This window comes from Eschrichtius robustus, chromosome 12 (assembly GCF_028021215.1).
Source record: "Eschrichtius robustus isolate mEscRob2 chromosome 12, mEscRob2.pri, whole genome shotgun sequence".
NCBI lineage: Eukaryota > Metazoa > Chordata > Mammalia > Artiodactyla > Eschrichtiidae > Eschrichtius > Eschrichtius robustus.
This window is the reverse complement of record NC_090835.1, coordinates 66,445,213-66,458,328: the sequence shown is the minus strand read 5'-3', so window position 1 is coordinate 66,458,328 and position 13,116 is coordinate 66,445,213. Positions and strand designations below refer to the sequence as shown.

The following is a 13,116-nucleotide window of genomic DNA, read 5'->3' as shown; positions in this document are numbered from 1 at the left end:
ATATTTCTCAACATTTGTGCCATGGGCCACCAATCCTGCAAGATTTGGAATAAAGGTGTCCCATCTGTGGTCAAATACATTTGTGAAATGGTGTATTGTATCTTTCTTCCGAAGAGTCACACTATTCATTAGTATATTGAGGACACTGAGAACTCTTCCTCCATTGACCTTTTTTTTTCTACCCAGTGTTTCCTAAACTCATGACATCAGAGAACCTTTTCTTCTTTGTTTGTTTATAATGACTGTTAATACTTCCCAAGATTTAGATTCCACAGAACACACTTTAGGAGCTGCTAACATAAGCTAAAATATTGAAAGAAAAGTGCTGGAGAGAGCAGAAGTATATTCAGGGGTAAAACAGAAATTAATGTCTCAGAAAGAAAACAATTATTATGACTGTATGCAAAATTAGCATGGGCTGAGGTCCTTTGGAGCCAGCAGAAGCATCACAGTTGAAGTCTGTTAATAGGCACATGTAGGCAGTGCGTTTAGTCATGTGGCCCCATTTCACATACCGAGATGGACATGAGCTCTGCATCCTGTGTGCTTGGCTCTTAGTCTGGCTGAAATGGTGGTAGCAGTGGTACCCAGCTCACAGGGCTGTAAGAAGTCCATGAAATGATGAATAAGGAGTGGTTTAGCACACAGACTGTATAGTAGAGCATTAAAGAAATGTTATTATATAATATACAAAGTGGTTCTTTCTCCCTTGGATTAAGCTTGGGAGACTAGCAAGTTTCTGAAACAGGTGACTTCTGTAACAGCTAAATTACCCAGGACTTCATCATTTGGAGCATTTTCTTTCATAAAGAAAGGTGTAGCTCTGGGTTTATTGGCCCTGACGGAGATTATATATTTTTGGTAACCTGAAAGTTCTTCTACTATGCCCCTAAATCAAATCAAATCAAATCAAATCAAATCAAATCAAATCAAATCAAATCATGTCAAATCAAATCTAATCAAAGCAACAGTTCTGTACCTGATTGTTTTTCCAGGCATTTGAATTTGGGAGATAACTTCAAGAGGCTTCCCTGTGTTATATTATATTATAAATATTGCAAATATTTTGAATAAAACATACTATTTTCAAACAGAGATGGGGAAATTCAGAGTTCATTTTTCTACTTGGCTTAGTTAAAAAGATATGTTTTTAATAGTTTTGTTGTTAATTTCCCCGGGAGAACAATAAAGTTAACAAAGCTATTACAGATAAGTATCACATCTTAGGTGGAGCTATCAATATTTAGAAATTATTAAAACATTAAGAAGGCTGGTATAGCATTTAAAATCTGTAGCTTTACTATATTATACAGTATCAGATTGATGTATGTAAAAATGTTCTAGATTTTTTTTTTGTCAGCCTCATAGTTTACTAGTACATCTTTTCCCAATCACCCAATACAGATGATTTTAGTGTGTCTAAGTTGGCATTACCAACAAAGAAAAAATAACGTCTTTTTCTATTGTTGGTTGGAAGTTAAAGTAAAATTGTAGTTTATGTATTATGTAATAACTTTTAAAACCACTGATCACTGAGATGAGAAAGGGAAATTTATTTCATCATCTGGATACTTTATCATTATCTAGATAATACATTGTATTTGATTGACTGGATCTATTTCTCTAGGAAGAATTTGTTTTTTCCTCTCTGAAATATATTTTAGTGATAGTACTGAGGGATGAAAGGTACCTTTGGAAAAAATCAGAGTTACTACTACCAATTTTTGTTTTTACCTGTCATAGGTTATTGAAATTTTTTATTTAATTAGTTTTTATTTAATTAAAATTTAATTTAATTAACTAACCTACCTGAATAAACATCTACTTAATATCAATAATGTGTGTCACGCGTGTAAAGCATCTTGTAGAAAACAAAACCCTGATTAGAAAAGTGAAAAACACAGTTCTATAGTTATATTCTTAATATAATATTGAACAAAAATGACTATTCTTTTCCATAAAATTGATGTTTAGCTCCACACATATGAACATGAGGCAAATGGCGTCAGGCTTTTATAATAATTGTATAGCACACAGTAGGCACCAGTGATGCTGCAAAAGAGCATCACAGCCATATGTTATGGTGGATTCTGTTTAAGTACATCCTTCCCTTAGCTCATTTCAGAATCTCCTCTGCTCAGTGGGTAAAGAACCAGGGACAGAATCATTTGTCTCTAAATTAAGAGTCTTAAAATTCAAATAGCATCGAAACATTTCCTCATGTCTCCTCCAGGCTCTCTCCTTTCTTTCTCTCCTTCTCAAAATAAAACCTCAAACCCTTCAGCAAACTTTAGGAAATACGCACTGGCCTCACTCCTTATCCAGCTGAACTTGTGGCAGAATGAATGTCTCATCTGTCAAATCGGTTTCCGAGTTGTCAGTTTATTTTCTTTACTAGTCAAAGTCTGATGCATAGCACTGTGATGTAATTGAACACGACTTGACCAATGCCATGGGGCTGAATTGATCACTGCAGGACATAGCTTCAAAAAGAAATGTGAAAATTCATTTTTTCCCTTCTCTTGGAACAAAAACTTGGGGCTGTTAAAAAGTAGATTCCTGAGGTGATTTGGTGTGTTGATATAAGGGGCCTGTGTGTTGATATCTGTTCACCAGTGCCGAATAGAAATACAGAGACAGAGTTTTGGGTGAAGTAGAAAAGAATAGCTTTATTGCTTTGCCAGGCAAAGGGGGCCACAGCGGGCTAATGTCCTCAAAACCGTGTGTCCCGCCCTGGAGTGGGTAGTGAGGAGTCTTACAGTGTTTAAGGAGCAGGGCGTGGTCAGCTCGTGGACATTCTTCTCATTGGTTGGTGGTGAGGTAATTGGGAGTCAGCATCATCAACCTGCTAGCTCCAACCGGTCTGGGGTCTAAGTGCTTGTGGGCAGCATACAGTTAACTTCTTCCATCTGGTAAGGGTTTCAGTATCTACAAAACAGCTCAAAGGACATGGCTCAGAATATTATCTATAGTCCTTGAGAAAGAACTAAAGGTCCTTGACTTAGTTTAATGGTTAAAGTATTCTTATTTTGTCTTGCTTGACTGTTTCCCTTTCTTTCTGCATTTTCTCACTTCTCTGATTAAATTTATTCTTTGACTAAAGTTTTTCCACAGACAAAAGGCAGGCGGAGGACATGGGTGTGGGTCTCTTTTGGAAGGCCTCATATGGTCTGGCTTGGTTACATGGACTCCCCAAATTTGGGTCTATCTAGTCCATACTATGATTCTTACCAAAGTGCATTCCATGAAACACTAGTCCTCTGATCTGCTTCACAATAAAACTGATGTGAAATCAAAGGAAAGTAAGTAAAATACTTTGCATTGGGTCATGCACATTAAAAATCACAAATCATTATTTTTGTTTCTTAGAGACTCTCAGCAGCACTTAGGTAGTTTATAAAAACTGCTGCATTGAGGACAAAAATCTATTTAATTGTTAAAACCAGTTTCTCAGAACTGTTTGATTAATCAACTCCTCCTTTTGTAATTATCTATTACAATTTCTCAGAACTAGTGTTCTAAGGAAGTCGTTTTAGGAAATATCAGTTCATCAATCTCCAGAGGCACATTTTCTTCACTTTTTTTACAACTCTGAAATTGGGAGGCTTCTTACATTTGATGATGTCCTGGGTTCAATGAAATATGGTATTGCCCTACCATAGCATCTTTAATATCAGTTCTGCGTGCTGTTTTAGCTTTGATTGGGCTCATCAGAGAGTGACAAAAGTCCAAAATGATAGTGACTTAAATAGAAATTGATTTCTTACCAACAAAACTGGAGGTGGGTGGTAGAATTGCACTCCTTGGTTTTGGATACCCAGGGCTCTTCCTCCTTTTTCTATTTTCCAGAGCCTTTATATCCGAGGTCATATAATGGTTCAAGAAGCTGCTGCATGCCCATCTATACCCAAATTCCTGCCAGCAGGAAAAATTTAAAAAAGATCAATAAAAAGGAGTAAAATCAAGTGCCAAATGTCTCTTAAGGAAAAGTTCTCAGAAGCTTCCAGTGACACTTCTGCTTATACTCCATGGGCCAGAATTTAGTAATGTGGCCACACTTGTGAGCCAAGGGGGACCAGGAAATATAGTCATTTTTCTGAGCTTGCAGGGACTGAGCTAAAATTATCACTACGAATAAAAGGAAAACCTATTCAAAGCAGGAACCCTGGAGAACTGGCACCATCTGCCGTAGCGTGGTCACTGATTATTGATATGTACAAGAAATGAGATTGTTTAAAAAAACAGAAACTAGCAAAGTATCAAAGCATAACTCTTTCAGAGTTATGGCATCAAGGCAAATATTATTGAAGATGAAAAATTCATTTTGCCGTTAGCAACCAAAAAGTTAGCCTTTTCCCCTCCAGTATCAAGTACCTTAGAAGATATTTCTTGGTATGCATGGCCACTGACCTTGGATTGTGAAGGTCAGAAGAGAATGATGTTCTCTGTTGCCTTCTTCTGATTCTCAGGTCACTCATTATCCAAATTTAAGTGGGAGTAAATGCAACTAGGGATGAAGGGAGTGATTCACTGAGTGTGTATTGTGTAGATATGGGCTTTTAATAAGAATGTCCAGAATTTGATTGGTTTGTTCTCAAGCTGCTCTGTAACTCGGTTTCCATTACTTTTAGAGATTTTGATTCGATTAAAATGCAGGAATTATTGTAAAAAATTCTTCAGTGTTCACCATTGCATCTAATTCTTACATTTGTTCACAGTATCTTTAATATCTAAATTGAAATATTAAAACAGGGAGACTATTCAAATTTGACTAATATTAATTTTGAAATAGAATTAGATTATGACTGAAAATTTTCAACATTACTATGGAAATAATTAAAAATGCCCATATGTAATAGTGTAAAACTTTTTAAAATTAAATTTCTATCTTAAGCCACTGTCATTTTGGAATTTTTGTCTCTGTCAGCTGACTCGCTTGACTTTTTTGCTTTATGAAGCTATCCTTTGACAAAAAAAAAAAAAAAAAAAAATCATTTATTGAAGCCAGATTTCTATTACCAATTCCTAAAAGCTGTTATTCTGTGGTGTTTACTTTTATTTATAAGCCCTTAAAAACACTCTTACTTTATAGGGGAATGAAATAATTATGGAGTAATAAGATGTAAAATTTGCCCTGAGTTTATTATATCAGATCATCTGGTATCATAAGGTAAATAAAATTGCAAGGTAATATGTGCTTACTGGACCTCAAATCCTATGGGTTTATTTTTAGGAAACACAATATTAATTAATTGGTAAAAATCATGACAGATCCAACAGGTGAGCTTCATGAATTGATCTGGTTTAGTGGGTTGGTAAATATGTTTTCAATGAATATGGCATTTTGCCTGTTGTTTCTCTATTGCCTTATCTTATGGAGAAGGGTTATCCATTCATAGATTTTTATTTTTAAATGATAAATCATAAGAAAAAAAATCATGCTGTTATTATAATTTAACTTAATGTGCCTTTGGGGGGAAAATGATATTTTAAAGTGATGAAATCTACCAGCTAGATATGTATCTCCTTATTATTATCAGATATTTATGGAATACCTCCATGTGCCAGCTAGATATGTATCTCCTCATTATTATCAGATATTTATGGAATACCTCCATGTGCAAAGTTCTCTGGTCGACTTTGGAATGGGGACGTCAGATTCTGAATAGCTTAATCCTGTTGAGGTCTGTCTGAAGTCATATTTATATCTTTACTGTTTCCACAGAGCAGAAGGGAAATATCCTAGTTCTGCTATTAAATTAGAATTATAAAGTGATAAATTAAAATAATAGTGACACTCTAGCTATTTTTCTGGAACATGAGGCAAGTTAATACTATAAATTCCTAAAAGCACACTGATTAACCAATAATAATACAATGGGAAAGTATGAGTAATGTATAGGGTATGTGTATCTCTGTCCCAGGTAGAAAGGCTCCTTTGGAGAATTGGTCTATGTGTCTGAAACTATCTACTCAGAGCAGTAAATTTATTCTGCTCCAATTCTATGGTCAATCTGATGGCACAGGAATCTAAAATCACCTGAATTTCTAGGATTTCTATAATACCATTCTTTAAGTTATCATGTAGATACTCTACCATGATCTGCCTAAAGATCTGGCACTTTTCTTCCATCACCTAAATAGCAGTGTTTTTAGTAATGAAACTCAGGATTTAATCACTTTCTTATCAGATGATAATAGCTTTTTGAATCAAAACTGAACTCTTTCATAGAAATTCAAATTTATAAATATTTTGGATGATATCTTTTCAAGCAGAAGTGTACATTTTAAATTTTCCTTTAGTCTCTCAAGCTGTTTTATACTTGTCAGAAGTAATTTTGCAAGGCAAGATATTGGATCAGTAGCCTGACTTGTTCAATGAACAATCATAAAAATTTTCAGTAGACATTTTACTTCTGTTGCAAAGTATCCATTTATTTCTGATAAAGTGGCTAAATGATGAATGAAACACAGTGTTAAGAAATCTAATACCTGGGTCTGGTCTCAGGGGTATTTCTTATTTAAGTGAGAGGACTTAGTATGTCATTTACCTTTTAGAGGTTTGTTTCCTCATTCTTAAAATAGAGTGAATAATATTTGCCCTGATTATATCACATAAAGCTATTGACAAAATAAAACACTTTTAAAACGTTAAAGTACTCTCAAAAATTATGTGTGTGTGTGAATGTATGTGTGTGTGAATGTATGTGTATGCATAAGTGATAGAAAATTAATAAACACATTCTTATTTTGTGGAATACTGATTATTTATGGAAGTGAAACTTATTACTCTTTAGGAGTTTGAAAGAAAAAAACAGGGTATAGGGCTTTAGGCTTTCTTTGAGTGACATGAACAGAGCAAGGTCCATACGTTTAATTTGCCTGCTTGGAAAGAGAGCAGCTGAAACTGACTGTCAGGACCTAACATAGACTCTGAAGACATCTTGGCATTCATTGTACGTTTGGCATTACATGCTTTCTGAAGTTCTTTTTATTCTTCAAGGATTTTATAGCTATCCATCAATTTATCCCAGTTTTGTTTCCCAATAGCTGGTACAAAATTGGAGTTCCTTGGGGCTCCAAGTGAGTTAATGCATATTTGTCACAAATGCATTATTTCCAAATTAATTTCACATCCGAAGTGCACACACTCTCCAATGTAGGAGGGATATAAAAGTAAACATTGTTTGTGAAGCCAAATTTAAATAACATCATGTGGTCTTCCACAGGGATGACCAAAACTCTGATTCAAGATGACAGAAACAATGGCTGAAATTATTGCATCATACGGTACCACATTCTATGTTTGTTCTTACGATTTTGTACTATATATATTGTGATTCCCCCCATTGAATTGCCATTTTTAAACATAGAGTGAAATAGATATCTTACACAAATAACCCTTTTCAGGGATGCCATTCAGAAAATTGAATGTACAAAATAAAAAACAGTGACAAACATTGTAAAAGGGCATGGTGTTTTCTTATAATGGTTTTTGGAATATATTTGAAAAACGCTGACACCTCTGCCTCTATTTCTTCTTTAGGCTTCTTTACCTGAAACAACTGATCTGCCAGAATTCTTTATTTCTTCTTACAAATGGCCTGGATGGACCCATGGCCCATTGGATCAAAAAAATTGTGCTGCATCCTGGGCTTTTTCCACTGCAAGTAATAAAATCATTTTAATTATTTCCTTATAAATCTCCCTTTGACTCTAGATCTTGGCATAGTAATTAAAAGGGTTTTTAATTTAGAACAGTTAAATATTAACATTTGGTCAATTTAAAATCTTACTCTGGCCAGAGAAAGCAGCCTGAAAATGATATAAAAATAAGTTTTTACTCTGAAAATTGGCTTTTATTTTTAGCATCTAATTTTAAATAGAGAGTAGATCAAAAGAACAACAAAGAAAAGTTACCAAAATTTATTTGTTCTTTGAGAGTTAAGGCCAGATAATAAGAAGAGTATAAATTTCCTCTTTACCCATAGTACTATTTGTAATCCTAATATACATATCACACAGACATATAATTCTTATATTCTTTTTTCTTGATAAGATCTGCAAGAATATATTTAATTATTAAACTAATAGATTTGATGTAAAGTAAGAATTCAGAACTAATAATAATGGATTAAATGGGTTTTATCTCATTTTAGATAAAAGTGAACATGTAGATTCTGACTCTAAAGTGATATAATTGATCTTCTAATAAGAGTAGTTTCCAAATTAGGGTTGCTCTTACTTCAACTGTGTGAGGAATACATACCTCTGTTGCAGAAACTTTCATATATTTTCACAAGTCCAGTATCGATATTCAGGTTAATCCCAAGATTTGGTCTCCAAATTATCCTCAAAAGCGTGTCGGTTGTATTACAGCAATTAAGCCTAATATGACATTGATTGTCTACTATCAAAGATCAGTTTCATAAAACTGTGGTCTAGGCTTAAAAATAATTCCAAAAGAGTGCTCAAAAACAGACTAAGTACTGAAAGCATCATGAAATAAGTTCATAAGCTCTGAAGGGTGGCACTCCTTGGCACAGAGGAGTGCTGATCCTTTGTCTAAATATCATCACTTCATAGTATGAGCTAGTTCGTTCTAGAAAAGATGCATTTGGCTGAACTCACCTCTGGAGCATCTCCATCTGTTACCTCTACACTAATGCCTATTCCCCCAGCATAAACGTTCTCTTGACCTCTTTGAGCCCTATTCTAGTTGGGTGGGGACAGATTTAATCAGATAAATCATTTGTCATTTTATGTTCATGTGGTTAACGTATTACACCTCCTAGGGGATATATAAGAATTTTACTTTAAGTTAGACCAGTATTTCTGAACATGTCTTAGGAAAGACATTGGTGGTAAAATACTGAGAGTAATTTACTAGGCTGATTTGGCCTGTGTACTCTAGTATCCCCAGGTCACAGCCCCATAGATGGCCTCAGCACAGGGCTAAGTCTGGATTTGTCTCTCTACATAACAGATGACACAGTTTTATATCCTGTGTATTCAATACATCAAATCAGGCTGATGCTATTTTTCTTTCTTTTTTTTTTTAGTGTATTAAGTAAAGAAAAGAATATTCTAGGGTCTCTTAAAGACCTAGAAAATTATGTCAGGAAGTTGTAGTTAAAATAAGAAAAGTCCTTCAAAGAAGCTAAAAACTATAAAATGGGATAAATACAATTAAAAAATATACACACATATAAAAATATTGTTATGCAGCCAAATAAAATTCAAGCAAGATGTCAGAAGTTAAGAGGTGAAGGAGTTTGAAATGGTGAGGGCAATACATACTGCAGAGCAAACTTGGAGACAGAATAAAATAATCAGGGAAAATAATAGTGTGAGTCTCAGAGGTAAAGCCCAATGAGTTTTCAGAGAGAGAGTGGAAAGCAATTTGCTGAACTGAGTCATTCTTAAATCTTCTGACCTTTTCCAAGTATTTCAAGTGAATTTGTATTAAACCTTCACTGAGATTCAGAAATGTCTGTAAAAAAGCAAAGTATTGAAGATCATCAGAATTTAAACCCTCATCCTTTAGTTGAAATCTACAGATTCATGGGGCTGGAAGGGATGTTAGAGGTCTCCTTTTACAAGCCTTTGGTTTTGTAAAAGAGGCACAAAGAGGGGAAGTGACCTACCCAAAGTGAAAGGCGAGAAGTCTCAGAAATGATCCCAGAAGCCAGGTTTCTGACTCCTTCAGTATTATTTGTGAAAGTCTTTTCTGAACCAAGAATAGTTACACTAACATTTAAAAAATATACTTGATTCTGAACCCTTGTACTGAAAGTTGAAGCATCGAAGAATTTCTATTTTCTTTTATGAAACAGGGAATTATTTTCTTGAGACTAAGAGAGATGGTAGTATAATGGCATTTGCTCCTATGAAATGTATCTAGCACAAAATAGATGGGAATTGAGAAGGAAGTAGGAGGATATAGATTCAACACACACTGAGTGTCTAAAATGTGCCAGCAATTACACTACAGAATTGTACATATGTTGTCGTTACATAAAAACCATGTATATGCAGAAATACATATGTAAAGGAATTATTTTAAAATGAATTATTTTAGAATAATTCTAAACTAGCATCTTGAGGGGTTTCAGTACACAGATAATTTTGATGAATGAAAACAATAACTTCTGAGAAAAGTGCATAGATAGAAGGAAGGTTATGACTTTGTTGCCTTTCATCAAAAGTAAGAGATTAAGAACAAGACTATATCAGGTCTCCAACAACAACAAAAATTCTGTACCAGAATATCACTGACTCCAATTTTCTTGTGATCTCGACACACATATTATCATGGTAGCATGATCAAAATGCTTACATAGTAGTTTTCTGCTACTGGTTGACTTGTTTCCCTAGTCTATTATTCTATGAGGTCTGTATGATGACTTTTTTGGTTTTTGTTCATTGTTGCAATTTCTACTGCTTAGTCCAATGCCTGTCACTTAGTAGTTGGTCAACAAATGTGTGTTGGGGAAAGGAACAAACTGATTAACAAAAACCATGCTAGGGAATTATTTAAACAAATAGAAGGTTCAATCACAAAAGGTATATATATATACATATATATATATGTGTATATATATATAAAAAAAGGTGAATTCCACGCCTACTAAGATAAGATTAGGATCATAATGTTCAAGAAAATTGTAAGCATAAAAATGTGCTATGTAGCTTTTTGATAGTTTATAATGTAGATTCATGTTAGTCTCAATTAGTTTAAAAACCAAAGATTTAATTTATTCCAATACATCAGATTAACATGGATGAATTTCCAATTAATATTTCTATGATCAGTTTTTCTGATTTCCTGAGTTTAGTTACATTCACTTCAAAAATATATTTTAAGCCATGATTATATATAACACTGTTTTAGGTACAGGAGATATAAATGTAAGATATGGCTCGTGCCCTCAAGGAGTTTCACTTGGCAAATTTCTTAATGAAAAATTCAGAAGTATATAGAACATGAAAGGAACAAGGAACTAGAGAAGTCTTTGAAGTTGGTAAGACAATGAAGCAATGCCAAAACTGGACAAAAACTGTAACTGAAATGATGACACAGTTGAACTTGTTGGAATACACAGATATATTCATCACATTTGGCCTTGATTTTTAGTTACATTAAGTTTCCAAGACTAGTTTAATATTCAAACAAAAAGCACTATGAAAATTCTTGGCAATACCATGTGTCACTTGACTTTTAATCAATATTCTCTTTGAAACAGGTGTAGCAGCTGACCGCATAGCGATTCAGTCCAAAGGTCAATACACAGCCAACCTATCCCCTCAGAATTTGATCTCTTGCTGTGCCAAGAACCGCCATGGATGCAACAGTGGAAGCATCGATAGGGCTTGGTGGTACCTGAGAAAACGTGGGTAAATAGCTGCCCAACACACGTCTCTAGGATTCTTAAGATTGTGGCTTAGGTTAGAATAAGAAAACATATATATTAAGAGTTTTCCAAAAAATTTACAAATATATATGCTACATCTATATAAACACATGGATTATATTTAAGTATATACTATATTTGGTATCTATTGAGATTATAAGCTATTGGAAACGATTGTTTGAAGAATGTATACATTTCTAGCTAAATTAATGAAGAGTCAAGTAAGCACTGTCTTCTTGTGGCTCTGACCCAAATTGTTCTACTGAGCTGCCATGGAGGGAGGAGAGTAGTTGATATTGTTGATACCTCTGTTGAGAACTTTAGTTCCCCAGGTAGATGAACAGATAATCCCAGGTAAAAGTTAGGTTAAGAGTCAGAGGAATAACATAAAGATGTTCTATATAGTTGCCACAACTCATGAACATCATTGTCACCATCCATCCCATCTGATGAGAAGAGACAGGTTACATTTCTTTATGCTCATATAGTCTGATACCCACACAGCATCCTCGTGTCACCTATAAGAACTAATCTACTTAAAACCTGAGTTATCTGTCTAAGGAAACTGCAGCTGATAACTAGTAGTAAACGTATGTGCTGCCCCTGTGTTCTTTCCTGCTCCACTGAGTGACCTGGGTCTGCTACAGAGAAGTTAAGTGCTATGAGAGAGTGGGTGTTAGGAATTTTATATAAAGTTCTTTAAATTTTTTCTCTTATGTTTTGCCTAATAAGATGGTGCTTAGAATGGACAACTTGGGCTAATACCTTCCTGGTGTAGTAGTGCTTGATTGGCCTCTGTTTTGTACTATAATAAAAATTAAAGCCTTTTAAGAGCTTAAAAATATAACTTAACATAATAGTCAATGAAATCTTATTGTATTAGTCTGCTCAGGTTAACATAAAAAAATGTCATAAACTGTGTGGCCTGAACAACAGGCACTTGTTTCCCACAGTTCTGGAGACTGAGAAGTCCAAGACTGGGGTGTTAGTCAGTTCAGTTCCTGGTGAGAACCCTCCTCCTGGCTTGTCTTCTCGTCATGTCCTCACCTGGCAGAGAGAGAGCTTTAGTGTCTTTTCCTGTTATAAGGGCACTGATCCCAGCATGAGGGCCCCACCCTCATGACTTCATTTAAAGCTAATTTTCTCCCAAATACCCCCATCTCCTGATACCATCACATGGCGGTTAGGGCTTCAACACATGAATTTGGGCTGACACACTTCAATCCATAGTCCTCATTATCCCCAAGTTGAGACCTTTTTTGGAAATGGTTTTTTTTCCATCATGCTCCTTTGCTCAGATTCTCTTACTTTGTTGAACACTATTGAATTTTCTTGAGGCAATTCTACCAGATAATTCCATGGCCAGCTCAACATTGACTATCCATAAAATCAATTCCGTTGTTTTATTTTCCTTACTACCTGCTTCTATATTCAATGAATTATGTTAGATTTGGATCCAAATAATTTGTACTTTTCAATGTTCAATTTCAAAATCAGAAATCAAAATTATTTTGTTGTTTTTATAATGTATATATCTGATAACTTTCTACCTTATTAACTTTAATACTATATTAGTATATACAATTCCTTCCAAAGTATCATGAACTACAGACACATAATAATTGAAGTCTTATGAGAAGGTATCTATAACTTAATAAAAATGTAAAAAAAAACCCTTAATTCTAAAACTTACATAATTTAT

General features: G+C 34.4%; 1 protein-coding gene across 7 annotated transcripts in view; it reads left to right on the top strand.

Moving 5' to 3' along the window:
• TINAG (tubulointerstitial nephritis antigen) overlaps window positions 1-13,116 on the top strand; it is a 94,689-nt gene that overhangs the window by 18,375 nt on the left and 63,198 nt on the right. For all 7 annotated transcript variants that reach the window (XM_068557450.1, XM_068557455.1, XM_068557454.1 and 4 more), the window contains 2 exons: window positions 7,547-7,670; window positions 11,247-11,397. In XM_068557450.1, the coding sequence (XP_068413551.1) occupies window positions 7,547-7,670; window positions 11,247-11,397 (275 nt within the window). The remainder of the gene's footprint in view (window positions 1-7,546; window positions 7,671-11,246; window positions 11,398-13,116) is intronic.